A 26,628-nucleotide genomic window follows, 5' to 3' on the forward strand; every position below is an offset into this window, starting at 1 on the left:
ATGCATACAAGGCAGAAATGTTAAATAGATACTCCTTTTCTGTATTTGGAACAAAAGGGGTGGGGGTATATCTATCCCATATGATGTGGATGGAGCAAAAGATTTATCATCTGTAATGAAGCAGTATGTGAGGCAGCATCTGCTAAAATTAAACATTCTGAAATCAAAAGGCCCAGATAACTTACACCCAGGAGTCTTAAAAGAACTAGCTGAGGAGTTTTCTAAACTATAAACTGGGGAAATTCCAAAAGACTGGAGCACTGCCAATGTAGCTCCAATATTATAAAAGGGTAAAAGAGATGACCCAGGGAACAATATACCAGTTAGCCTTAAATTGATCCTGAATAAAATAACAGAATGGTTAATCTGGGACTTTACCAACATAGAATTACAAGCTAAAACTATAATTACTGCCAATTGACACAGTTTCTGGAAGGTAAATCTTGCCAAGGATTAGAGGTCTGGTTGATAAAGCCAACAGTGTTCATAGAGTGTACTTGGACTTCTCTAAGGCATTTGACTTAGAACCACATGATATTTTGATCTAAAACATTGCATTATATGGAACTAACAGGGCACAAAATAGATTAAAAACTGGTTAACTTGCAGATCTCAGAATGTGGTTGTGAATGGGAATATACCAATGAGCAGAGCTCTCAGTAGCTGGTTCCCCAAGAATCAGTTTGTGGTCCAATGCTATTTAATATTTTGATCAATGATCTAGATGATGATATTGTATCTTGATCAACGGAGCTGGAGTCAGAGGAACCATGTCCTCTGGAAGGGATGTCATTGACAGGTCACCAATGGAACACAGAGCTCAGGGAGTTAGGGTGGAAACTACTCAGACACATAACAGAGCAGTGCACAGAGTTTAATAAAGTTCTACTTGTTCAACTTAACCTGCGCTCAGCATCTCTCTTTGCAAATGAAACAGATATAAAATATTTGTTGGTAAATTTATAGATGACACAAAGACTGGTGGGTTAGTACATAATGAGGAGGACAGGTTCTGTTACAGAGTGATCTGAATATCTTGGTTAAATATTCATAATCCAACAAAATGTGTTTTAATATAGCCAAATGCAAAGTAACACATCTGGGAACCAAGAATGCTGGCTATATGTACTGGATGGAGACTCTGTGTTGGAAAACAGTGACTCAGATAAGGACTTTAGTATATTTGGAATCAGGTCATCATAGATAATCTCTCAGCATGCGCTCCCAGTGCAATGTTAAATATTGGAGCTAAATTGGCAGTCCTCCAATCTTTTGGGGTTTCCCCAGTCTTCCAAGATTAAAGGTCAAAAAGGATGCATGTGATCCTTGGATGTATAAAAATGGGAATATCAAGTTGAAGCAGGGCAGCGATCTTACTTCTGCATTGGTAAGTCCACTATAGTAGAACCTCAGAGTTACAAACTGACCACGCACCTTGTTTGGAACCAGAAGGACACAATTAGGCAATAACAGAGACCCAAAAAAAGGCAAATACAGTTCAGTACTGTATTAAATGTAAACTACTAAATTAATAAAGGGAAAGTTTAAGAATAGATTTGACAGGGTAAGGAAACTGTTTCTGTGCTTGTTTCTTTTAAAAGCAGCATTTTTGTTCTGCACAGTAAAGTTTCAAAGCTGTATTAAGTCAATGTTCAGTTGTAAACTTTTAAAAGAACAACCGTAACAGAGTTACTGTTCAGAGTTACAAACATTACAGAGTTACAAACAACCTCCATTCCCGAGGGGCTCGTAACTCTGAGGTTCTACTGTACTAAAATACCGTGTCCAGTTCTGGTGCTCATGCTTCAAGAAGGATATGGAAATACTAGAGAGAGTTCTAAGGAGCGGCCAACAAATGATCCCAGGACTGGAAAAGAAATCTTGCAATGTGAGGCTTAAGGAACTTGACCTGTTTAGCTTATCTAAGAGGAGGTCAAGAGGTGAACTGATCCTTGTATATACGAACTTACATATGGAAAAGAGATTTGACAGTGGGAGCTTTTCAGTCTTGCTGTCAAAGGTAGAACAAGATCCAATGGCTGAAAGTTGAAGTTGTACAAATTCAACCTTGCAATAAGATTCAATTTACTAGCAGTGAGGATAGTTAAATATTGGAACAGCTTACTGGGGAGGCAATGGAATCTTTAAAATGAGATTAGATATCTTTCTAAAATATATGCTGTAATCCTCCTCCCAAGACACATTCTACAGCCTGTAGAGGGAATCAGGTTGGATGGTTGTGGTGGTCCTTTCCGGCCTTCAGTGCCCTCAGTATGCTCATAACGCTTGCATCTCTGCACTAATACAGGTTTCAGGGTAGCAGCCGTGTTTGTCTGTATCTGTAAAAAGAAAAGGAGTACTTGTGGCACCTTAGAGACTAACCAATTTGTTAGAGCATAAGCTTTCGTGAGCTACAGGATGCATCCGATGAAGTGAGCTGTAGCTCACGAAAGCTTATGCTCTAATAAATTTGTTAGTCTCTATGGTGCCACAAGTACTCCTTTTCTTTTTGCTCTAATACAGTGACTACAATCAAACTTCAGCACTTCAACTTGTCACCTGCAGGGGTCAGGAAGGATTTTTAGACCTTTTCAGTGTGGGTTACAGAGGCAGAGATGCAGCTGCCAGTAACTTCCTTCTGAGATCAGTTGAAGTGGAAGGATCTGACCAGCTGATTGTGCTTCTGCCCACCCTCACCAGGTCTCTAAGGTGAGTCACCTCAAATGCTGCAGAGAGATCTAACAGTCAGAGCATGGCTCTTTGCTTCTTTGTACTAACATGGCAAGTGCTGTGTTGTTGTTGTTCACCCAAGGGTAGTGAAGGAATTAGCTGAAGAAATCTCATACTCACTGGCAATAATATTTGAAAACTCATGAATGACAGCAGAGGTCCTGGAAGACTGGGAAGGGCTAGCATAGTGCCCATCTTTAAAAATAGAAAAAAAAAAAAAAAAGAAGAGCCAGGGAACTAGTCAGCCTGACTTTGATATATGAGAAGCTACTACACCAATGTGTAAAACGTTCAATTTGCGAATACCTGGATGGTGAAGGGGTGATCACTAGCCAATAGCATGGAATTACTGAGAACAAATCATGCCAAACCAGCTTGATTTCCTTCTTTGACAGGGTAACTGGTTTGGTGGATGGGGGAATGCGGTGGACATCATATACCTTCAGCAATGCTTTTGACACAGTCCCACATGACATTCTGATAATTAAACTGGAGAAATGTGGGCTTGGCAGAACTACCATTATGTGGATACATAATTCGTTAACCACAAACGAAGAGTAACTATTAATGGAATGTCAGATTGGAGGGAGGTCTCAAGTGGGGTTCCACAGGGATCTGTTCTGGGTCGGGTGTTGTTTAACACCTTTATTAACAACCTGGATGTAGGAATACTGATCAAGTTTGCAGATGATCGAACAGATGTGTTTACAGACACAAAACTGGAAGGGAGAGGTTGCCAACACTTTGGAGAATAGAGCTAAAATTCAAAGGAGTCTTGATAAATTGGAGAACTGGGCTATAGACAACAAAATGAAATTCAAATGTAGGGAAGAAAAACCAAATGCACAAATACAGAATGAAAGATAAGTGGCTTGGCAGTAGCACTGCTGAGAAAGATATGGGAGTTGTGGTGGATCACAACGTCAACATGAGTTAACAATGTGATGCTGTCACAAAAAAAGCAAATGCTTAGGTTGCATTAACAGAGGCATAGCATGCTAATCGCGGGAGGTGATAGTACCACTCTACTCAGTGCTGGTTAGGCCTCAGCTGGAGTACTGTGTCCAATTTTGGTCACCGCTGTATAGAAAGGATGTAGAGAAACTGGAAAGGATGCAGAGGTGAGTGACAAAGATGATCAAATGAATGTAACACAAGCTATATGAGCAAAGGCTGAGGGAACTAGGTATGTTCTGTTTGGAAAAGGGGAGATTTTAAGTGGGGGACACGATAGTCTTCAAATACTTGAAAGGCTGCCATAAAAAAAGACGGAGAAAAGTTGTTCCCTCTTGCCACAGAAGGCAGGACAAGAGGCAATGGGTTCAAACTACAGCAGAGCAGATTTAGACTAAATCTCAGGAAAAACTTCCTACCTGTAAGAACATAAGGACAATGGAACAGACTGCCTAGGGAGGTTGTGGAAGCTCCTTTGCTGGAAGTTTTCAAAAGGAGGCTGGATAGCCATCTGTCTTGGATGGGTTAGACACAACAAATCCTGCATCTTGCGGGGAGATTAGACTAGTTGACCCTTGTGGTCCCTTCTAACTCTATGATTTTATTATTTATGGATCTGGGGGCAAGTTCGGTGGTTCCCTAGGAGAGGAAGCAGGTGGCAACTCCCTGATGGAAAGGATGGTCTCTGAAGGGGGGCACTGTTCCCTCAGTCCCAAATATGCCCAATAGGAGGGATCGCCGGGTGGTCGTTAAGGTCTCCATGGCATGGGATCCCAATGGCTCAGAGTGAGGTGATGGCTGCTCCCAGGGTCATGCAGGTCTCCTGGGAAATGGAGAAGAGTGGTATGTGAGAGCAGTTCTTCCGGTGGTTCCGAATCCCCCAAGGAAGAAAAGGCTGATTCAGGCTCCAGTGGTGGACCATCAGTGCCGTCGGAGAGGTGTACATTATGTAGAGGGGGCAAAGGCTCTGAACCACAGGCAGGTCTCTTGGAGGAGACATGAGTTCCCTAGAGACTGAAGGCCCAAATGGAGGGGGGGATTCTGGACCCAGGAGAGCGAAAACGTCTTGTGGTGCAGCCATGGATCTGGATCTCCTAGGTGTAAGAGGGACTCTTTGTGTTCGGGCTGCTGGTGCCAGCACCAGACATGGTGCTGTGATAAATAAAGTGGTCGGGTAGCTCCCTTTGATGGACAACCAGCCAGCCAGTTAGCTGAAAATCCCTCTTGGTAGCTGTTCTCTCGTTGTTTTACCTGGAAAGGGTTAACAAGCCCACAGGTAAAAGAAAAGGAAGTGGGCACCTGACCAAAGAGCCAATGGGAAGGTAGAACTTTTAAAATTGGGAAAGAAACTTTCCCTTTGTCTGTTGTTCTCTGGGCTGCAGGGACACGGTGCAGCATTGCTATAAGCAGAAATGCTGTGTAAGGTTTGAACCAGGCATGAAAAAGTATTTTACATACCTAGAAGAAATAATTTGGATAGGGAATGTTTAGTTAGACGCTATCAGCTTTATTTCTTATTTAGGCTTGTGGATCTCCTCTGTGCTAACCACAGATGCTTTTGTTTGCTTGTAACCTTTAAGCTGAACCCCCAAGAAAGCTCTTTTAGATGCTTAATTTTTGGAATTGTTTCTTTTAAGATCTAGCGAAAAGCCTGAGTTCCAGATAGACTCAAAGACTTTAAGGTCAGAAGAGACCATTATGATTGTCTAGTCTGATCTCCTATAACACAGGCCACAGAATCTCACCCACCCACTCCTGTAACAAACCCCTGACCGATGTCTGAGTTATTGAAGTCCTCAACTCTTGGTTTAAAGACTTCGAGGTGCAGAGAATCCTCCCTCAAGTGATTTGTGCCCCACGCTGCAGAGGAAGGTGAAAAAGCCCCAGGGCCTCTGCCAATCTGCCCTGGAGGAAAATTCCTTCCCAACCCCAAATATGGTGATCAGCTAAACCCTGAGCATGTAGGCAAGACTCGCCAGCCAGACACCAAGGAAAGAGTTCTCTGTAGTAACTCAGATCCCACCCCATCTGGCATCCCATCACAGGCCATTGGGCATATCTACAGCTAATAGTTGAAGATCAATTAATTGACAAAATTAGGCTATCCCATCATATCATCCCTTCCATAAACTTATCAAGCTTAGTCTAGAAGCTAGGTATGTCTTTTGCCCGCACTGCTTCCCTTGGAAGACTGTTCCTCTGATGCTTAAAAACCTTCATCTAATTTCAAGTCTAAACTTCCTGATGGTCAGTTTATATCCATTTCTTCTTGTGTCCACATTGGTACTGAGCTTAAATAATTCTTCTCCCTCTGTGGTATTTATCCCTCTGATATATTTCTAGAGAGCAATCATATCTCCCCTCAGCCTTCTTTTGGTTAGGCTAAACAAGCCAAGCTCTTTGAGTCTCCTTTCATAAGACAGGTTTTCCATTCCTCGGATCATCCTAGGAGCCCTTCTCTGTACCTGTTCCAGTTTGAATTCATCCTTCTTAAACATGGGAGACCAGAACTGCACACGGTATTCCAGCTGAGGTCTCACCAGTGCCTTGTATAATGGTACTAACACCTCCTTATCTCTTCTGGAAATACCTGGCCTGATGCATCCCAAGACCGCATTCGCTTTTTTCACGGCCATATCACATTGGCGGCTCATAGTCATCCTATGATCAACCAATACTCCGAGGTCCTTCTCTTCCTCTGTTACTTCCAAGTGATGCATCCCCAGTTTATAACAAAAATTCTTGTTATTAATCCCTAAATGAATGACCTTGCACTTTTCATTATTAAATTTAATCCTATTACTATTACTCCAGTTTACAAGGTCATCCAGATCTTCCTGTATGATATCCCGGTCCTTCTCTGTATTGGCAATACCTCCCAGCTTTGTGTCATCCACAAACTTTATTAGCACATTCCCACTTTTTGTGCCAAGGTCAGTAATAAAAAGATTAAATAAGATTGGTCCCAAACCCGATCCCTGAGGAACTCCACTAGTAACCTCCTTCCAGCCTGACACTTTACCTTTCAGTGTGACCCGTTGTAGTCTCCCCTTTAACCAGTTCCTTATCCACCTTTCAATTTTCATATTGATCCCCATCTTTTCCAATTTAGCTAATAATTTCCCATGTGGAACCGTATCAAATGCCTTACTGAAACTGAGGTAAATTAGATCCACTGCAATCTACCTTTTGTAAAACCATGCTGTATTCTGTCCCGTTTACCATTGACCTCAATAGCCTTAACTACTTTCTCCTTCAAATTTTTTTCCAAGAGCTTGCATACTACAAATGTCAAACTAACAGGCATGTAGCTACCTGGATCACTTTTTTCCCTTTCTTAAAACTAGGAACTATGTTAGCAATTCTCCAGTCATATGGTACCACCCCTGAGTTTACAGATTCACTAAAAATTTTTGCTAATGGGCTTGCAATTTCATGCGTCAGTTCCTTTAAATTCTTGAATGAAGATTATCTGGGCCCCCCGATTTAGTCCCATTAAGTGTTCAAGTTTGGCTTCTACCTCGGATGTGGTAATATTTACCTCCATATCCTCCTTCCCATTTGTCATCCTACCATTATCCCTAAGCTCCTCATTAAAGACTGAGGCATAGCATTTGTTTAGATATTGGGCCATGCCTAGATTATCCTTAACCTCCACTCCATCCTCAGTGTTTAGCGGTCCCACTTCTTCTTTCTTTGTTTTCTTCTTATTTATATGGCTATAGAACCTTTTACTATTGGTTTTAATTCCCTTTGCAAGGTCCAACTCTGCATGGCTTTTGGCCTTTCTCCCTTTATCCCTACATATTCTGATGTCAATAATCAGATCCCTGCCATCTTCCCCTCCCTGTTGGCTTTCTGATTTTTCTTTTTTCTGCTTTCTTTCTGAGATGCTTGGTCTACAACTCCTGCCTATGAATTTTTTCCCCTTTCTTGGGATGCAGGCTTCCCATAGCTTCTGCAGCTTTGACTTGAAGTAATTCCAGGCCTCCTCCGCCTTTAGATCCACAAGTTCTTCAGTCCAATCCACTTCCCTAACTAATTTCCTTAATTTTTTAAAGTTAGCCCTTTTGAAATAAAAAGCCCTAGTCACACAGCTATTTTTCTTTATCCTTCCATTTAGTTTGAACTGAATTAGCTCATGATTGCTCGAACCAAGGTTGTCCCCTACAACCATTTCTTCTATGAGGTCCTCACTACTCACCAAAACCAAATCTAAAATGGCATCCCCTCTTGTCCATTCAGCAACTACTTGGTGAAGGAATCCATCAGCTATCGCATCTAGGAAAATCTGAGCCCTATTATTATTCTGTTATCTCTGTAATATCTGGTTTTACTTCCTGCACCAGTAGCTCTAGTTCCTCCATTTTGTTACCTAGGCTCCTCGCATTAGTGTACAAACAACTTAATTTTTGCTGTTTGGCCTCGCTCACATTCTTTACCCGATTAGGCAAGGACATTCTACCACCAGCATCACCTATGAGACTGGTTTGTACACTACCCTTCCTCCTTATGTCCATTCTCCCACCCACGACTGTATCCTTTCTTACTTTGTTTTCTTCCCTCTCAATGTTAAAATCCAGCGTGGATATTACCTGGACATCTCCCAACCATCTTCCCCAGATTCCTAGTTTAAAGGTCCCTTGATCAGTTGTGCCATCCTAGAAGTCTATTTCCCTCCTTACTGAAGTGAAGTCCACCCCGGGAAAACAGTCCTCTGCCCATGAATGCTTCCCAGTGGCAATACATCCCAAAGCCATCCTTATAGCACCACTGCCTGAGCCATCTGTTGAGCATCATAATCTTGTCACACCTTTGTTGTCCTTCTCTAGGAACAGGCAGAATTGCTTAAGCGTCTGCCCCAGCCTGGCATGGTCTCTCTCGATATGTTCCAGCGACAATCTAGCCATATCATTTGTTCCCACATGAAGGACAATCAGTGGATTCTTTCCCGCTCCTGTTAGGATCCTCATCAACCTCAGGTCCACATCCCGTATCTTAGCACCTGGCAGACAGCACACCCTTCTGTTCTCTGGATCAGCTCTTGTTACAGGCCTGTCTAGTCTTCTCAGTAAGAAGTCTCCAGTCACGTAGACCTGCCTTTTGCTGGTGATGGTGCCATTCTCCAGTCTATCCCCTGTTCCTTCTGGCTGCAAGTCCTCTCGATTCCTATTGTCCCTTGCAATCCTCTTCAACCCATCCTCTGTCCTCCTGGGGCTCATATTTGGTGTTATCTCCATTGACTCTTGCCCTCTTCCTATGGGACTAGCTGCTCTTCTCTTCTTCCTTGCCCTCTCACCTTCAGTGACCACCTGCTGTGCCCCTTCTTCATTTTCCAACTCCGCAAACCTGTTCCTGAGCTCTGTTGCTCCTTCTCTAGCCCGTCTTTGCCTCTGCCTGGTTCTCTTAGTCATATGTTTCAGCTGTCCACTTTCCTCACCCAGCAGTGTCCCCTGAGAGTTCTTTGGTCCTGCTTCCATCTGCAAGTCTGAGCTTTTCCCTTTGGCCTCTTCATGTCTTTGCTCCATCGTCCGCTCAAACCCCCTTCTAAACTCGACCAGAGTTTCCACCTGCATCTCCAGTCCTCGGATCTTTTCTTCCATCAGCTCTATCAGGCAGCACTTCATGCAGATGAAACTCTTTTCAGGTCCCCGCTCCAGGATTATGTACATGCCGCAGCTTCTACATCCAGTCATCTTCATTGTGTCTTCCACTGCTTGGGTCACTACCACTGCTGCCTCTGTGTCTGTCATCGCCCTCTCACCTAAGTCCTGTTAGCCTTCTCTTCCAACAGAAAACCTCCTCCAACAGAAAACCTTTTCCTCCAACAGATCTTCTGCTCAAACTCTCCCGTTTACAGCTCTGTTTACTGGCTCCTGTGCCGCTGCAGCTGTCTGTATTTTTTCCCTTTTTGTTTTTAATAAAATTTACCTTTTTAAAGAACAGAATTTTGGTGTCCTAAGAGGTCTGTGCATGTTGTTTGATTAGCTGATAGCCACAGCTAATTTCCTTTGTTTTCTTTCTCAGCTCTTCCCCAGAGGGGGGTGAAAGGGCTTGAGGGTACCCCACAGGGAGGAATTCCCAAGTGCTCCTTCCTGGGTTCAAGGGTTTTTTTTTGCATTTGGGTGGTTGCAGCGTTTACCAAGCCAGAGTCAGAGAAAAGCTGTAACCTTGGGAGTTTAATACAAGCCTGGAGTGGCCAGTATTAATTTTTTAAATCCTTGCGGGCCCCCACCTTCTGCACTCCGAGTGCCAGAGCGGGGATTCAGCCTTGACGGGTAGTTGGACGTCGCTGGTCCCAGGTCTCGTGAAGAGGCGGGATGGCAGTACCGATACAGCCCAGCCTGGAGCCGCTAGAGCACCATGTTTCTGGGGACTTAGGACACACTAAATCCTCATGGGCACCGCTGGTGGATGGAATATCTGATTTTTTGTCAGAGTGGACTGAGAGGAAGACTTTAGACCCATGCTTATCAGAATCTCTCTTAATGTCCCAACTAGGTCCTGCAATGGATCTGTGGGGGCGGATTCTCTGGCACTAGAGTTCGACTTCATAGCAGAAGGCTCACTCCTTGCTGATTCAGGTCAATGTGCAGGAGGTGGCGGGGGTTCCAAGCCTGGATCCAACTGGGGTCCCATGGTCATCCCATGAGATATCTGCTGAGGCAAAGTGCTCACCCTTCTCGGGTACGGCTGGGGAAGGACTGACAGATACTGCACCGAGCAGCGATGTGAACTTCTCCCAGGCAGTAGACGCAGTGTTGATGGTCATCGCTGACCGAGAAGGACAGTGGGTGGGGGGGCACAGAGTTTGAAGCCCATAGTACTGGGCATAGTCTGATACCCAAATGCGGAAGTGCAGGGAAGACCCCTGTAATCTACTCTACAATTATTAAAACTATTCAAACTGGTAAAACTACTAATTAATAAAACTATTTACAACTGTTTATTTAGAACAACATCAGAGATGAGGAAACTGAAGGTTCCAATGCAGACCATGCAGCAATGAGAAGGAACTGAAGAATCAGTTGGTCCAACCCACCCTTTATTGCGTTGGTCGGAAGCACGAGGTGAGCCAGGGTATGTGCACAGACCAATGAACACAACTTTCAAAACTCTCAGACTCTGAGCACATAGTGCGCATGCATAACCCCAGTGGAACACAATAGGGACAATCACTTGAAGAAGAAGAGAGCTAGTTTGCCTTTCTTTTCAGCTGATAGCATTGGGAACAAACTCAGGAGTAAGAAGAGCAAAGTTGTTACAAAACTCTTCAGTAAGAAAGCGTTTCTTGTTCTTTATATATATCACTGGCAAGTAAAATCTGCCAAACTGTGACTGCAATTTCCACCTTGAAAATGCAGGTAGAAAGCTGTGAAAGGCAGGGATCTAGAGATTAGTATACAAGGAAACTTTAACTTTGAGAAATTGCTCACATTTCTTAAGATAACCACTGATTAACAGTGTGTAAGGTACTGGCAGTAAATCCAGTTTGCCAAGGCAGAGAGATCATGTCATTACGGTTTCTTATCTGGAAAGTTTTACAAACCAAAAATTACAGTTTGCTAACAATCAGACACAAAAACTAATTTAATAAATCAGAAGCAAGTTACTGATTGTCAGGGCACTTATATTTTTAAACCACACATTTGCACTTGCTAGATAAAGCAGGGGCTATTGGTAGAACCAGTTAAATGACTAAAGTGGAGTCCTCTTGCCTTCGGAACAGTCAGTCATTTGCCTCATGTGTGTGAAGGTCAGTGCAGTTTGTCGCTTTTAATAGCAGTAATAGTGACCATAATGCAATTAAATTTAACATATTTGTGGGAGTGGGGAATACCACTGTAGCATTTAACTTCAGAAAGGGGAACTACACAAAAATGAGGAAGCTAGTTAAATGGAAATTAAAAAGTACAGTCACATAAGTGAAATGCCTGCAAGCTGCATGGACACTTTTAAAAAACACCATAAGAGAGGCTACCCCAAATTAAAAAAAAACACAGTAAGAGACTAAAAAAGTGCAACCATAGCTAAACAACAAAGTAAAGGAAGTGGTTAGAGGCAAAAACACATATTTTAAAAATTGGAAGTCAATTAGAGGAAATTAGAAAGGAGCATAAACTCTGGCAAATCAAGCATAGAAGCATTATTAGGCAGGACAAAAAAGAATTTGAGGAGTAACTCACAAAAGACTCGGTAACTAACAACAACAACTTTTTTAAGTATGTCAGAAGCAGTAGGTCTGTCAACAACCAGTATATCACAGGTGAGGGGGTGGGATAGCTCAGTGATTTGAGCATTAGCCTGCTAAATCCAGGGTTGTGAGTTCAATCCTTGAGGGGGCCACTTAGGGGTCTGGGCCAAAAAGTGGGGATTGGTCCTGCTTTGAGCAGGGGGTTGGACTAGATGATTTCCTGAGGTCCCTTCTAACCCTGATATCCTATGACAATCGAGGTCCTAAAGGAGCACTCAAGGAAGATAAGGCCATTGCAGAGAAACTAAATTAATTCACTGCAGAGGATGTGAGGGAGATTCCCACACCCAAGCAACTCTTTTTAGGTTACAAATATGAGGAACTGTCCCAGATTGAGCTGTTGGAACAAACTGATCAATTAAACAGCAATAAGTCACCAGGACCACTTGGTATTCACCCAAGAGTTCTGAAGTAATTCAAATATGAAACTGCACAACTACTAACTAGTATGTAACCTATCACTTAAATCAGCTTCTGTACCAGATGACTGGAGGGTAGCTAATGTGACACCAATTTTTAAAAAGGGCTCCAGAGGTGATCCTGGCAATTACAGACCAGTGGCTTACTTAACTTCAATACCAGGTAAAGAGGTTGAAATTACAGTAAAGAACCAGAATTATCAGACACACAGATTGAACGCAATTTGTTGAGGAAGAGTCAACATGGCTTTTGTAAAGGCAAATCATGCCTCACCAATCTATTAGAATTCTTTGAAGTGGTCAGCAACTATGTGGACAAGAGTGATCCAGCAGATATAATGTACATGGACTTTCAGAAAGCCTTTGACAAGGTCCCTCACCAAAGATTCTTAAGTAAAGTAACCAGGCTTGGAATAAGAAGGAAGGTCCTCTCATGGGTCAGTAACTGTTTAAAAGATAGGAAACAAAGGGAATGAATAAATGGCTGATGAAATTCAATGTTGATAAATGCAAATCAATGTGCATTGGAAAATATAATCCCAACTAAATATACAAAATGGTCTAGATTAGTTGTTACTACTCAGGAAAGAAATCTTTGAGTCATTGTGGATAGTTCTCTGAAAATATCCACTCGATGTGCACTGGCTGTCAAAAAATCTAACAATGTTAGGAACCATTAGGAAAGGGATAGATAAGACAATAATATCATAATGCCATTTTATAAATCCAGAGTATGCCCACGTCTTGAATACTGTGGGCAGTTCTGGTTGCCCCATCTCAAAAAAAGATATATTAAAATTATAAAAGGTACAGAGAAGGGCAACAAAAATGATTAGGGCATGGAACACCTTCCATATGAGCAGAGATGAAAAAACTAAGGGGGGATCTGGTAGAGGTCTATAAAATCATGACTGGTGTGGAGAAAGTGAATAAGGAAGTGTTATTTACTCCTTCACACAACACAAGAATCAGGGGTCACCCGTGAAGTTAATAGGCAGCAGTTTTAAAAAAAAAAGGGGAAGTACTTCTTCATACAATGCACAGTCAACCTGTGGAATTCATTGGGATGTTGTGAAGGCCTAAACTCTAACCAGATTCAAAACAATAATTAGATAAATTCATGGAGGTTAGGTCCATCAATGGCTATTAGACATGATTGCCAGGGATGCAACCCCCTGCTCTGGTATCCCTAGCCTCTGACTACCAGAATTTGGGAGGAGACGATAGGGAATGGATCACACGATAATTGCCCTGTTCATTCCTTCTGAAGCATCTGGCATTGGCCACTCTCGGAAGACAGGATCCTGTGCTAGATGGACCATTGATAAGGCTAGGATTTTGTCATGGGTATTTTAGTAAAAGTCATGGACAGGTCACAGGCAGTACACAAAAATTCAGGGCCTGTGACCAGTCCATGACTTGTACTATATACCCCTAACTAAAACTTGGGTCATCTGGGGCAGAGGGTGGCCCAGGGGCACTGCGGGTACTCTGGGTGAGGGAGCCAGGGGTGCTGCGGGTGCTCTGGGGGAGGGGACTGGGGACACTGCGGGTGCTCGTGGGGGCAGTGGCATGCAGCCTGGGACCCCTGCTGGTGCTGAGGGATGGCGAGCGGTAGTTTGTAGCCTGGGATCCCCAGTGCTGCTGGGGGGGAGCAGGCGGGGCTGACAGGCTCCTTATCCGACTCTGCACAGCTCCCCAGAAGCACCGACATGATGTCCCTCATCTCCGAGACAGAGGTGCAGCCATGGGGCTCCGCACGCTGCCCCCGCCCCAAGCGCCAACTCTGCAGCTTCCATTGGCTGGGAACCGTGGCCAATGGGAGCTGTGGGGGTGGCGCCTGCGGGTGGAGGCAGAGTGCAGAGCTGCCTGGCCGCGCCTATGTCTAGCAGATGAGGGGCATGTTGCTGTTTCTGGGGAGCCCTCCCCCTCCACCGAGGTAAGCACTGCCCAAAGCCCTCACCCACGCCTGCACCCGAGCCCTGAGCCCCTTCCTACACCGAAACACCTACTGCTGCTGGGGGGGTGCGGTGGCCTGAGACTGCCCCTGCAGTGGTCAGTGCGGCTGGCCCAGGGGCTGCCCAAGCTGCTCAAGCTGCCCCCAGGCCAGCCACACTGGCTGCTGCAGAAGTCACAGACATCCCGGAAAGTAATGGAATCCATGAATTCCATGACCTCCATGACAGACTTGCAGCTTTAACCATTGGTCTGACCCAGTATGGCCGTTCTTATGTTCTTAAACTGTTTCTATAAATTTTAGACAAAGAATTATAATTATTCCTTTCGAAAAATCACAATTGCCAAGCTTATCCAGACTCCTCATTGCTCTAACACAGTGGTTTTCAAACTTTTTAAACTGAGTACTTCTTTACAAATAATGTAGGCTACCGCATACCCCATCTCAGATAGGCAGAGGTGACATGTGCCACCCCAGATTTCTGCCTTCCATTGAGCCACAGCTTCGAGGCGGGTAGAAAGTTGGCTAGATTGTCGGGCTCAACAGGTAGTGATCAATGGCTCCATGTCTAATTGGCAGCTGGTATCTAGCGGAGTGCCCCAAGGGTCGGTCCCTGGGGCCGGTTTTGTTCAATATCTTCATTAATGATTTGGAGGATGGTGTGGATTGCACCCTCAGCAAGTTTGCAGATAACACTAAACTGGGAGGAGTGGTAGATACGCTGGAGGGTAGGGATAGGATACAGAGGGACCTAGACAAATTGTAGGATTGGGCCAAAAGAAATCTGATGAGGTTCAACAAGGACAAGTGCAGAGTCCTGCACTTAGGATGGAAGAATCCAATGCACTGCTACAGACTAGGGACCGAATGGCTAGGCAGCAGTTCTGCAGAGAAGGACCTAGGGGTGACAGTGGATGAGAAGCTGGATATGAGTCAACAGTGTGCCCTTGTTGCCAAGAAGACCAATGGCATTTTGGGGTGTATAAGTAGGGGTATTGCCAGCAGATCAAGGGACGTGATCGTTCCCCTCTATTCGACATTGGTGAGGCCTCATCTGGGGTACTGTGTCCAGTTTTGGGCCCCACACTACAAGAAGGAGAAATTGGAGAGAGTCCAGCAAAGGGCAACAAAAATGATTAGGGGACTGGAACACATGAGTTATGAGGAGAGGCTGAGGGAACTGGGATTGTTTAGTCTACGGAAGAGAAGAATGAGGGGGGATTTGATAGCTGCTTTTAACTACCTGAAAGGTGGATCCAAAGAGGATGGATCTAGATTATTCTCAGTGATAGCAGATGACAGGACAAGGAGTAATGGTCTCAAGTTGCAGTTGGGGAGGTTTAGGTTGGATATTCGGAAAAACTTTTTCACTGGGAGGGTGGTGAAACACTGGAATGCGTTACCTAGGGAGGTGGTGGAATCCCCTTCCTTAGAAGTTTTTAAGGTCAGGCTTGACAAAGCCCTGGCTGGGATGATTTAGTTGGGATTGGTCCTGCTCTGGGCAGGGGGTTGGACTAGATGGCCTTCCAACTCTGTTATTCTGTGGTTCTATGATTCGAGAGGTTTTCAAACTGTGCGGCATGCCCCTCCTCAGGGGACCCAGAGGAACATTCAAGGGGGTGAGCAGTGACGCCACAGGGCTCAGGGATGGAGCGCCATCTTAACCCCCTGACTCAGCTCAGTTGGGCACCCAGCCTGTCTGGGTTGTGGGGGGCATGCAACCAAAAGCTGGTAACTCAGTGGGGGCTCAGCTCAAAAACTGAGCCATCTCGCATTGCCGCTTGCCCCACCGAACATTCCTCCAGCACCCCTGGGAGGCGTGCCCCACAGTCTGAAAATCTTGCTACTAAATAAAATGTTTGTCCACCATTACAGGATTTTTCTCACGTACCCCCCACTCCCGACGAGAGCTTGTGTACCCCTAGGATTATGTGTACCCCGGTTTGAAAACCACTGTCTAGCATATGCTCCTTAAAACACATCCACCCTGAGACTTCTCTAATCTGCTGCCCTTTGGGCTTTAGGTTCAGATGCCTGTAGTGTAAGAGCAAAGCAGTGACCCTGTTGTCTAAAATGCTAAACAAATCAATGGGGCTGGTACTGGTCTGAACCAGGGCTTTACCAGGTTGTCCAGTTCGGGATCATCACTGAAGAATGGTTTGTGTTCCTGCTCCTGCTGGTGTACAAAGTTCTCAATGTCCACGTCAAAGCTGGCAGAGGTGATGCACTCGGAGCCCTGTGTGGCCTGCTCACACTTCTCAAACAGCAGCGTCAGGAGTGGGAAAAGAGGATGCCTGGAGAGACAGGAAATCACAACATTCTTTCTGTAAATCACAGAAGATTAGGGTTGGAAGGGACCTCAGGAGGTCATCTAGTCCAAGCCCCTGCTCAAAGCAGGACCAATCCTCAATTTTTGCCCCAGATCCCTAAATGGCACCCTCAAGGATTGAACTCACAATCTTGGGTTTAGCAGTCCAATGCTCAAACCGCTGAGCTAGCCCTCCCCCACTGCCAAAGCTGTCTTGCTGTGTATTTAACAGATTTCAGCTTTCTGCACCAGAGTGTGGGTGAGTATTACATTCACTCACAAGCTAAACAACTTTTCCAGTCTCATTCTCATCTTGTTTTCTAACCTTTAATTTACACTTGCCTCTGGGAGACAGGGGAATGCTATGCTGCTAAATTGTCAAAATGGCAGCCAGCCCAACAGGTAAATCTCCCAAACATATCTGTAGGCACCTTATTCTGATAGTTCTATAAAGCAAATTCCACTGGTTGTAATGTCACTGGGTCAGTTACCAACATTACTACAGGGATTACGGTCCAATTCTGATTGGACTGAAGTTGGTCAGTTGGTGCCATAACTTATAGTTGTTTTGAAGAGGTTTTGAGCAGCTGGATTTGGATGCTCTAGAAACAGGGTAAACTTTCACAGCAGTGGCAGTTATATTTCCTATTCCTAGAGGCTGTGCTATCTCCCCATGGGCCCCTTAGAAGGTAGTGGACACCATCTACAATGCTTGGTTCACATAGGAAGTTCTCCATGGCCTAGAACTCCTGCATGATTTGATGTTGGTTCTGCCCATAGTCGCACTAATAACAGTAATAGTGCACAGCAGTCCCGTGGATCACAGCATAGAGGGAGAGCATAAAGAGGCAGCAGAGCATAAAGAGGCAGCACATAGAGTTATATCACTTGCGTACCTATGAAAGGATCCAGTGAGAAGGATCCCAAGGGCTGTGCTCACCTTGACGGGGTCAGACGGAGCCTGGCTCCTCTGGGTTTGACTCTTTAAATCATTGCTTTTGTGATGGCCGGGGGGGAGCCTTTTTCTTTCAGGTCTGTGCCTCAGTGAGCCTAAGTCTGGTCCAAAACTGAAAAAAAGTCTTGGGACCCATGATAATTTAATCCATATGTACTGAACTTTATTTGGTTATAATTCAAAATTTCAACCAAAATAAAATGATCCAAAAATTGAATTTGAACCATTTCCCCCAGTTCGGCCAGCGAGGCTGCAAAAGATCCTCCGAGGCAAACAGACCATTCCCAAAGGGTCTAAGCCTCAACCTCCCTTGCCCTCCTTTCCATGAGTCGCCTCATAATGTACCAGCCCAGCATGGCACCTCCCACAATGCATTGCCACCTCCCACAATGATGTTTCCCCCACCCCTGTGTTCCTCAGCCACCCAAGCCCTGACTCTGTGTTTGTGTTTGTTTTGTCTTAGTTAGACTCTCAGTTCTCCAGGGCACAGAACCTATCTCTTGTGTTTGGAAAGTGCTGTGTAATTTACAGCCCTCCATCAATGGTTTGTAGTAACAAATGTTAACCATATGTACCACTCCAATACTATTCCATGACCTGCTGCCTTGCGGGCCGCCAACATCCTGCCTTGTGGTTTCTGCAGTTTGCTACCTCTGCTCTTTGGATGTCTGACAATATCTTCATAGATGGTCACCCAACATTGTTGCAGATGGCGCCAACAGCTTGTCCGTTTTGAGCCAAAAGTGCCTGAGCACCAAAGACAAAATTGTCAAAAGTGGCCTTGGACTTTGGGTGCTTCACATTGTTGGCGCCCAGTATGAGACATCCAAAACACTGCAATGCCTTAAATTGGGGGCTGTTTATACATAATTTCAGCCCAACTGACTGGAATGTGCTTCCTGTTTTAATAATTGAATACCTATAAACCTACATTGTATTCTTCTGAATCTGTCTAGCTATGAAATAAGAACTAGTCCTCCAGAATGCACCGTATCACCCCCCAAACCCCACCACAAGTGGATAGGCCACCCCTTTTTAAGTACAACAGAGAACCAAAACACCTTTTCAAACCACTCAGCCCTCTTCTTACCCTGAACCCCTTAGCTGTGGTCAAGATTACCCCTTAGCAAAAGCGGGGGAGGATGAGAGGTCACCTCGATACACTCTGAACCTTACAGTATCTTTCCCACAAGGGAGTGGATATTTCAGTCATGGGCTCATTGTAACATTCTGGAATGTTCTATTTTCTTGATCTTTTAAGGGTATTTGAACCTTTGAAAATAATAACATAAAATAATAAATAATAAATAATAATAATATAATAAATTAATAATACCAGCAAACAATAAAAAGAAGCAAAATAGACAAGTAAAAAACCAAACTTGCCACACTCTGGGACACCTCTGCTATCAAGTATTTATTACATAGACTCGTCTGGTGCATGTGATGATCCACAAGAACCTCTTCATCTGAGTCTCTCTACTTCCCCAGCCTCATCACTTCACTTAATTCCCTTGCCTCTTGCCTCTCAGTAGTTAGCAGCCTCTGCCCTGGAAGGATTCCCACGACCTCTATCATTCCTCTATCTCGCAGATAACAGATTACTTCAGGGAACTCGGAGTGTTCAAGAGATCTTCTCAGAGATCCTTTCTGTCCCATGAGCAAAGGAAGACAGAAGGCAGAAGATTCTGGAAGTAAACCGCTGGCTAGGTAAGCGGCAGAGGGTTTTGGATTTCTGGAACAATGGCCCACCTTCTGTGGAGAGAGGAGACTGTATAGTTAGGCTGGCCTCCGTCTCAGTAGGAAACCCAATCTCTTTGGGGACAGGCTGGTTAGAGTAGTCAGGAGGGTGTTAAACTGATAGCAAAAGGGAAGTAAAATGAGGGAAGATATGAGCATTCAGCCCAAAATCAAGATATTGAGAAGAGAAGGCAACTCACCTTGTGCAGTAACTGTGGTTCTTCAAGATGTGTGTCCCTATGGGTGCTCCACTCTAGATGTGCTTGCACTCCATATGCCTCAGATTAGAGATTTTAGGTAGCAGTGTCCGTCCTGCCCACACATGCACTCTCCCCATCTCATGCCCTGCACCAGGGCTATATAGTGCTGTGTGGGCAAACTCCCCTCAGTTCCTTCTCTACCATGAAGCTCATTGAAAAGAACTCCGAAGCAGAGGAGAGGAGAGTAGATAGTGGAGCACCTATAGGAGGGCACATCTCAAAGAACCACAGTTACTGCACAAGGTGAGTAACCTTCTCTAATTCTTTGAATAGTGTCCCTATGGGTGCTCCACTCCAGGTGATTCCACAGCAGTACCCCTAACAGATGGATGGGTGTGACGAGGTGTACCTGCCCCACACCAGCCTGAAAGAGTTAACTGTGCTTTGCAGGCTGAGGAAGCCCCGCCCTTCTGACTCAGCTGCACATGCTCAGCCTGGAGGCAGGGTATGAAAGGAAGTAGTCCAACTCAGCCTGGGCAGGCTGCTGAAGAGAGAGGATGCAGACTGCAGGCTCTCTCCAGGGAGCTGCTACAGGCCCTGACTACAAAGCCACAGCACACAGAGCTCCAGAGGGACTCCAGGCTGCCTGTTGAGCCTGGAGAAGAGATTGTGCCAGCAGGTGCTAGCCCATTTGAGAATCCCAGAGACCCGGGGGAACCATGGAGCATCACCGAGGGAGAAAGGGTCGGAAGCAGCCCAGGGGAATTAGACTTTTCTCTAGTGAGTGAACTGGGGAGCCAGTCAGCGTGTTTTGGGAGGATCCCCATTGACTCAGTGGTGAGCACCCCCACCACCGCCAGGGCCCTGGCCTGGGACACCAAGGAGGACCCGAGTCCCCCAACCCTGGGTGCCACACACCCCTAAGTTGCATCTCACTTCCCCAACAGGCCATCGGCCATGCAATCCCACAGAAGTGGGTTATTTTAATGACTCCGGCAATTGCGCAACATTACCCTTAGTGTAAGGGCTGTTTTATTGACTCTGGCCATTAGGCCACACTGCCCTGAGTGGAAGGGCCGCTTGATTGACTCCACTAGGCCGTACTACCATGTTTTATAGACAGATTCATGAATACAGGACCTAACTGGCTGCTATACAGTTTTTTCCTTCTTCTGTCTGTACGTGACCCAGCTCTTGGGATGGAGAGTACCTATCCTGTAACAATAGAACTTCGGCATTGAGTCTAGAATTGAGGATAAAATAGTGGAGCCAAATATGGCATTGGACGCTGAGTCATGAGTGACTGCGAAATCTTCAGAGAATGTGTGAATGGATGTCCAAGTTGCGACTCTCTCTATATATATATGTGGCCAGAACATTCTTGAGGAAGGCTATGGAAGTGGAGAGGGATCTCATGGAGTGAGTTTGTATTCTAGAAGGAGGCTGAAGATCATGAGACTGGCAGCAGTAGATAATGCAGCCTGATATCCACCTGGAGAGTCTTTGCTTGGAAACTGGGGATTAGTTCTGTCCGCAATGGAGAGAAAGTCTGGGAGATTTCCTGAAGGGTTTAGTCCTATATAAATAAAAGGCTAATGCCTTCCTGACATCATGTGTGTATAATGACACATCTCTTTTGACCTGTTGTGGTTTAGGAAAGAAAACTGGAAGGTGAATAAATTGGTTTATATGGAAGTCCAAAGATATTTTCAGCAGGAACTTGGGACATGGATGTAAGGTGACCTTGACTTTAAAGCAAAGTAAACGGGAGTATGTCATTAGAGTCACTATCCCCCCTAGTCTTCGAGCAGTCGTGTTGGCGACTAGAAATGTTGTTTTCACAGACAGGTGTAAAAGGGAACAGGTGGTCATGGCTTCCTAGGGGGGTCTCATAAGACATCTGAGTACAATGTTGAGGTCCCATGCTGGTGTGGGGCATCTGATTTGTGGAAAGAGGTTACCCAATCCCAGGAGGAACCTTCTTGTTGTGGGATGAGCAAAAACAGAAAACCGCTCTATCATATGATGGAAGGCCATGACAGCTGCGAGGTGCACCTTTACAGAACTTAGAGATAAGCCAGACCTTTTTAGCTCGAGTACAAATGATAGTGGAGAGGATGTAGGTGATATGGGCTTTGAGTCACACCAGTGTTTGAATCTCTTCCACTTTCGGACATATGTGACACGACTGGCTTGTTTTCTGCTATGCAATAGCACTGTCCATATCCTCAGAATGGGTTGTTTCTAAACCCTTGAACCATCTATCAGCCACGCCTTGAACCTGGAGATTGGGGAGATAAATTTGATCAGCATCCTGGGAGAGGAGATTGGCTGACAAACAGCAAGCTGACATAAGGAAACCATATTTGTCTTGGCCACATGGGCACCACAAGAATAACCTTGGCTTTTTCTTCCTTTATCTTGAGCAGCATCTTGGATATTAGGGGAATTGGTGGAAATGCATACAAGAGTCCCCAGTTCCAATGGAGGAGAAAGACGTCTCCCAGGGAGTGGTGACCCAGACCGGCTCTGGAGCAGAAATGGGAGCACTTTTGTTCTTGGCTTTAGTGAACAGGTCTATCTGTGGGACATCCCAATGTAGAAATATGCAGTGGAATATAGTGGGATCTCTCTCCCATTCATGATCTTGCAAGAAGCATCTGCTGAAAGCATTCGCTGGGGTGTTTTGTATGCCAGAAGGTAAGCAGCTAAGATGTTGATCTGGTGCAATGTGTACCAAATCCAGAGTCTCACTGCTTCGGCGGACAGGGCAGTTTATGTAAAATGTATATGACATGCTGTCCATCATGATCATAGAATCATAGAATATCAGGGTTGGGAGGGATCTCAGGAGGTCATCTAGTCCAACCCGCTGCTCAAAGCAGGACCAATCCCCAACTAACTCATCCCAGCCAGGACTTTGTCAAGTCTTAAAAACCTCTAAGGAAGCAGATTCCACCACCTCCCTAGGTAACCCATTCCAGTGTTTCACTACCCTCCCAGTGAAAAGGTTTTTGTAATATCCTACCTCAACCTCCCCCACTGCAACTTGAGACCATTACTCCTTGTTCTGTCATCTGCTACCACTGAGGAGAGTCTAGATCCATCCTCTTTGGAACCCCCTTTAGGTAGTTGAAAGCAGCTATCAAATCCCCCCTCATTCTTCTCTTCCGCAGACTAAATAATCCCAATTTCCTCAGCCTCTCCTCATAAGTCATGTGCCCCAGCGCCCTAATCATTTTTGTTGCCCTTTGCTGGACTCTCTCCAATTTCTCCTTCTTGTAGTGTGGGGCCCAAAACTGGACACAGTACTCCAGAGGAGGCCTCACCAATGCCAAATAGAGGGGAATGATCATGTCCCTCAATTTGCTGGCAATGCTCCTACATATACAGCCCAAAATGCCATTAGCCTTCTTGGCAACAAGGGCACACTATTGAGTCATATCCAGCTTCTCATCCACTGTAACTCCTAGGTCCTTTTCTGCAGAACTGCTGCCTAGCCACTCAGTCCCTAGTCTGTAGCAGTGCATGGGATTCTTCCATCCTAAGTGCAGGACTCTGCACTTGTCCTTGTTGAACCTTATCAGATTTCTTTTGGCCCAATCCTCTAATTTTTCTAGGTCCCTCTGTATCCTATCCCTACCCTCCAGCGTATCTACCACTCCTCCCAGTTTAGTGTCATGATTTTTATATGTTTGCCCCGATCAGTGGCAGGAAATGAATACAGGAATTTCTGACTGCTCTGAGTTCCAGCAAGTTGATGTGTACCATGGACTCAACAGGAGACCACCTGTCTTGAATGGTATGGATGTTCCGGTGGGCTCCCCATTCCTATAGGGAGGAATCCATTGTTATTATTGATGTTGGGAGTGGCTGAATGAAGGAGACCCCAGCACAAACATTGTGAGGGTTCTTCCACCATTCAAAGGACTTTTTAACTACCGAGGGCATAGAGAGTAGTTTATTTAAATGTGTTTGCTTGGTGAGTAAATAATTCTGAGGTACCTTTGAAGGCAGCACATGTGATCACTCTCCTTACAATGTATATTTTTTCATGGTCTGTGTGTATATAAAATCTCCTCACTGTACTTTCCACTTTATGCATCCGATGAAGTGAGCTGTAGCTCACAAAAGCTTATGCTCAAATAAATTGGTTAGTCTCTAAGGTGCCACAAGTACTCTTTTTCTTTTTGCGAATACAGACTAACACAGCTGCTACTCTGAAACCTGTGTGTTGAAAGTGCTCTTGACCCAGGGTGAATCATAGAAACCGTCTGTGGGAGGGTTGGATCGCTATATGGAAGTACGTGTCATGGAGGTTGACGGCTGAGAATCAGTCCCCTTCATCCAGTGATGGAATCATTGCTGCAAGGGTTACCATTTTGAATCACTAAACCTTTACAAATCTGTTGCGTGATCTTAGTTCTAGAATGGATCTCCGACAGCTATTCTCTTTTGGTACCAGGAAGTACCTGGAGTAAAATCACTTCCCTCTGTGTTGTGTAGGAACTGGTTCTATATCACCCAGATTCAGGAGAGAGTCGATTTCCTGTTGCAAAAGGTGCTGTTGAGCGGGGTCCCTGAAGGGGAACTGGGGTGGGGGAGGAGGAAGATAAAATGGATAGAATATCCTATTGAAATAATAGCCTACGCCCACTTGTCCATAGTGATATGTTCTTAGTTCTGACAAAAATGAAAAAGGTGGTCATTGAAGCGGGGGAAATACACGTATTGTTGCAGCAGATAAGAATGGGTGTGGTAACTCAGGCTACTCCTGGGGGAATTCTGCACCACTGCACATGTGCAGAATTCATGTCCCGCACAGAATATTTTTCTCTGAAGAAAATACATTCTGCCAGAGAAGTGCTGTAGTTATGCCTTTTGCCCACGGAGCTGCTGCAGTGCCAGAACACAGAGAAGCCACTCCCAGTCAGAAGCACCTCTAGCTGTGGATAGGGAAAAGAAGAGGCGCCTTCCTCAGAGCACCCTTCCTGTGAGGCAAGGTCAGGAGGCATGGGATATGGCGGGGACAGACAGCGTGGGGCACGTGGAGCTGCTTGGGGGTCATAGACTGGGGTTCAGAAGGGCTAGTGGGAGGGGACAGACTGGGGCGGAGGCTGAATGGGAGTGGGGGTGCAGGGACACATGGGGAGGAAGGTGGCTGAGTGGGGGCACAGAGATACATGGGGAGGGGTACAGGGACTCATGGGGATGAGGGTGCAAGGACATGTGGGGACAGGGCAAGGGGGTGGCTGATTGGGGGTGCAGAGCCACAGGGGGAGGAGGGTTGCTAAGGTGGGAGTGCAGGGACACATTGGGATGGGGGAGGTGGAGTGGCTGAGTGGGGGTACAAGGACACATGGGGATGGGGAGTGCAGAGACACATGGGGACAGGGGCAGATGTGCCTGACTGAATGAGAGAGACTAGGGGTCATCCAGGGTCTGCATGGGGATGGCTCCCTAACAATCCCTGCCCCCCACCTGAACTCTTAAAGTCCCTAGACTTGCTGGTGGTGATGGTACCTAAGGAGTCTGCTGCCTTGTGGGTACTGAGTTGGAGATCAGTGGTCAATCTGGTCAGGGACTGTCTCCTTGTGGTAGATTCTCTACCCAGGGGATTTGAAGCCCACTTTCTAGAGACTTTTTGAGAGGATTCCAGTGATTTCCTCTTTGAAGCTCTAGAGGAGTGTTGCATGGAAGAAGCTGATGCAGTCGGCCTGGTTGGGGACCTATATATCTCTATAGATTACAATAAATGAATCGCCTGTTAAAATTGACATTGTCTAACATTTTGCTTTGTACACAATACAAAATGCATTAATATAATATAATAAATATAATACCTGGTACAGTGAAACAAATGAACAAAACTCAGATTGTCAATAAACAGGACAGTAGATGAAAATAACTATTTACATGTGTATACTTTTTTTTTAAATGTAATAACTCCTAGGAAAGAACGGTAAAACGTGGAACATTTCCCCCACAGAGCACAATGGACAATTAGTACACAGCAGCACTCTCTGCCATGTCATGTGCCACTGGGACAAGGACCAGACACTTCAAAGAGCTCCCCTATCATAACCCTTCCCCCTGTAGGGGTTCGTTGTGGCCACTGTAAGGTTGCTATGTGGTCAGTGGCTCTTACGCGGACTGCACAGCTCTGTGGGAAGCAACCTGGCTCTGCTACACTGGTGCAGCTCATTCACTGAGTCACAGTGCTACATACTGCATTCATCTTTGTCTTAGAATTTCTCTTTCTCCTCTGTCTGCTACTTATCCACACTGGACTTTTTACTCTGCTCCATCTCTGCTGCATCGTTCACCCCATTTTTCATTGGCTATTTTGCCTTTCTGGTCCTTTTGCTCAGGTCTCCTAAGCAGAATACAAAATCAAAAACATTTGAGTTCAAACCTAGGTGAGGTGAGTTCAGCCATCCCATGTGGCAGTGTATCACCAGCACCAATGCACCAACTAGTCTTCCAGGGAACACTCAGCAAATTAAAACAACTCCACACCCCTACACAAACTCGTCCGGTTTAGACTTGGCTGATGATAGATGCACTTTTAGTGACATCCAGATATCTGTAGGCCTCATCCCTGAATGAGCGGAAATTAGAGCAATCATTAAAACAAGCTGGATTGGAGGGGTGCCAATCAGAATGGGGAGAGGCAGTGTGACATACTTCAATTGTGAAGCTGCACTTCAGAGGTATGAGCCTCACTCCCCTCCCCATTATCCCTGGGTAGGGATGACTCTGCCCAGAGACCTGCACACTCTGTAAAGCTGCTTGCAACTGGCCTTTCATTTTTCTGGTTAATCCCAGATTGGTGAGTTGCCATGTTTCTCATGTGAATAAGGACAGTCAAATCTCTGTCAGTGAAAAAGTAATAAACACTCTGCCTCCTGAAAGAAGAGCTGGTATTTCAGTTTTTTAAAAAACCCAGCTAAATCCAAATACTAATGTTGTGTAAAGCCAGGGGTTCCAAATTGAAGCTGCATTTAAACATGGGCAGGTAAAACTTTCTTTGGCTGCTCAGGCTTATCAAATCCTGAGGAAACGGGAAGGACAAGAACTGTGTTACAAATAAGTTAACTGCTCTCCAAAT

The 26,628-nt window shown here is 45.3% G+C and overlaps 1 protein-coding gene across 4 annotated transcripts in view; it reads right to left on the bottom strand.

Moving 5' to 3' along the window:
* The window catches only part of PKNOX2 (PBX/knotted 1 homeobox 2), a 330,589-nt gene that overhangs the window by 169,945 nt on the left and 134,016 nt on the right, over positions 1–26,628 (bottom strand). For all 4 annotated transcript variants that reach the window (XM_077839828.1, XM_077839827.1, XM_077839826.1 and 1 more), the window contains exon 3: positions 16,437–16,608. In XM_077839828.1, coding sequence (XP_077695954.1) covers positions 16,437–16,608 — 172 coding nt within the window. The remainder of the gene's footprint in view (positions 1–16,436; positions 16,609–26,628) is intronic.

The sequence above is a fragment of the Eretmochelys imbricata genome, chromosome 22 (assembly GCF_965152235.1).
Source record: "Eretmochelys imbricata isolate rEreImb1 chromosome 22, rEreImb1.hap1, whole genome shotgun sequence".
Classification (NCBI taxonomy): domain Eukaryota; kingdom Metazoa; phylum Chordata; order Testudines; family Cheloniidae; genus Eretmochelys; species Eretmochelys imbricata.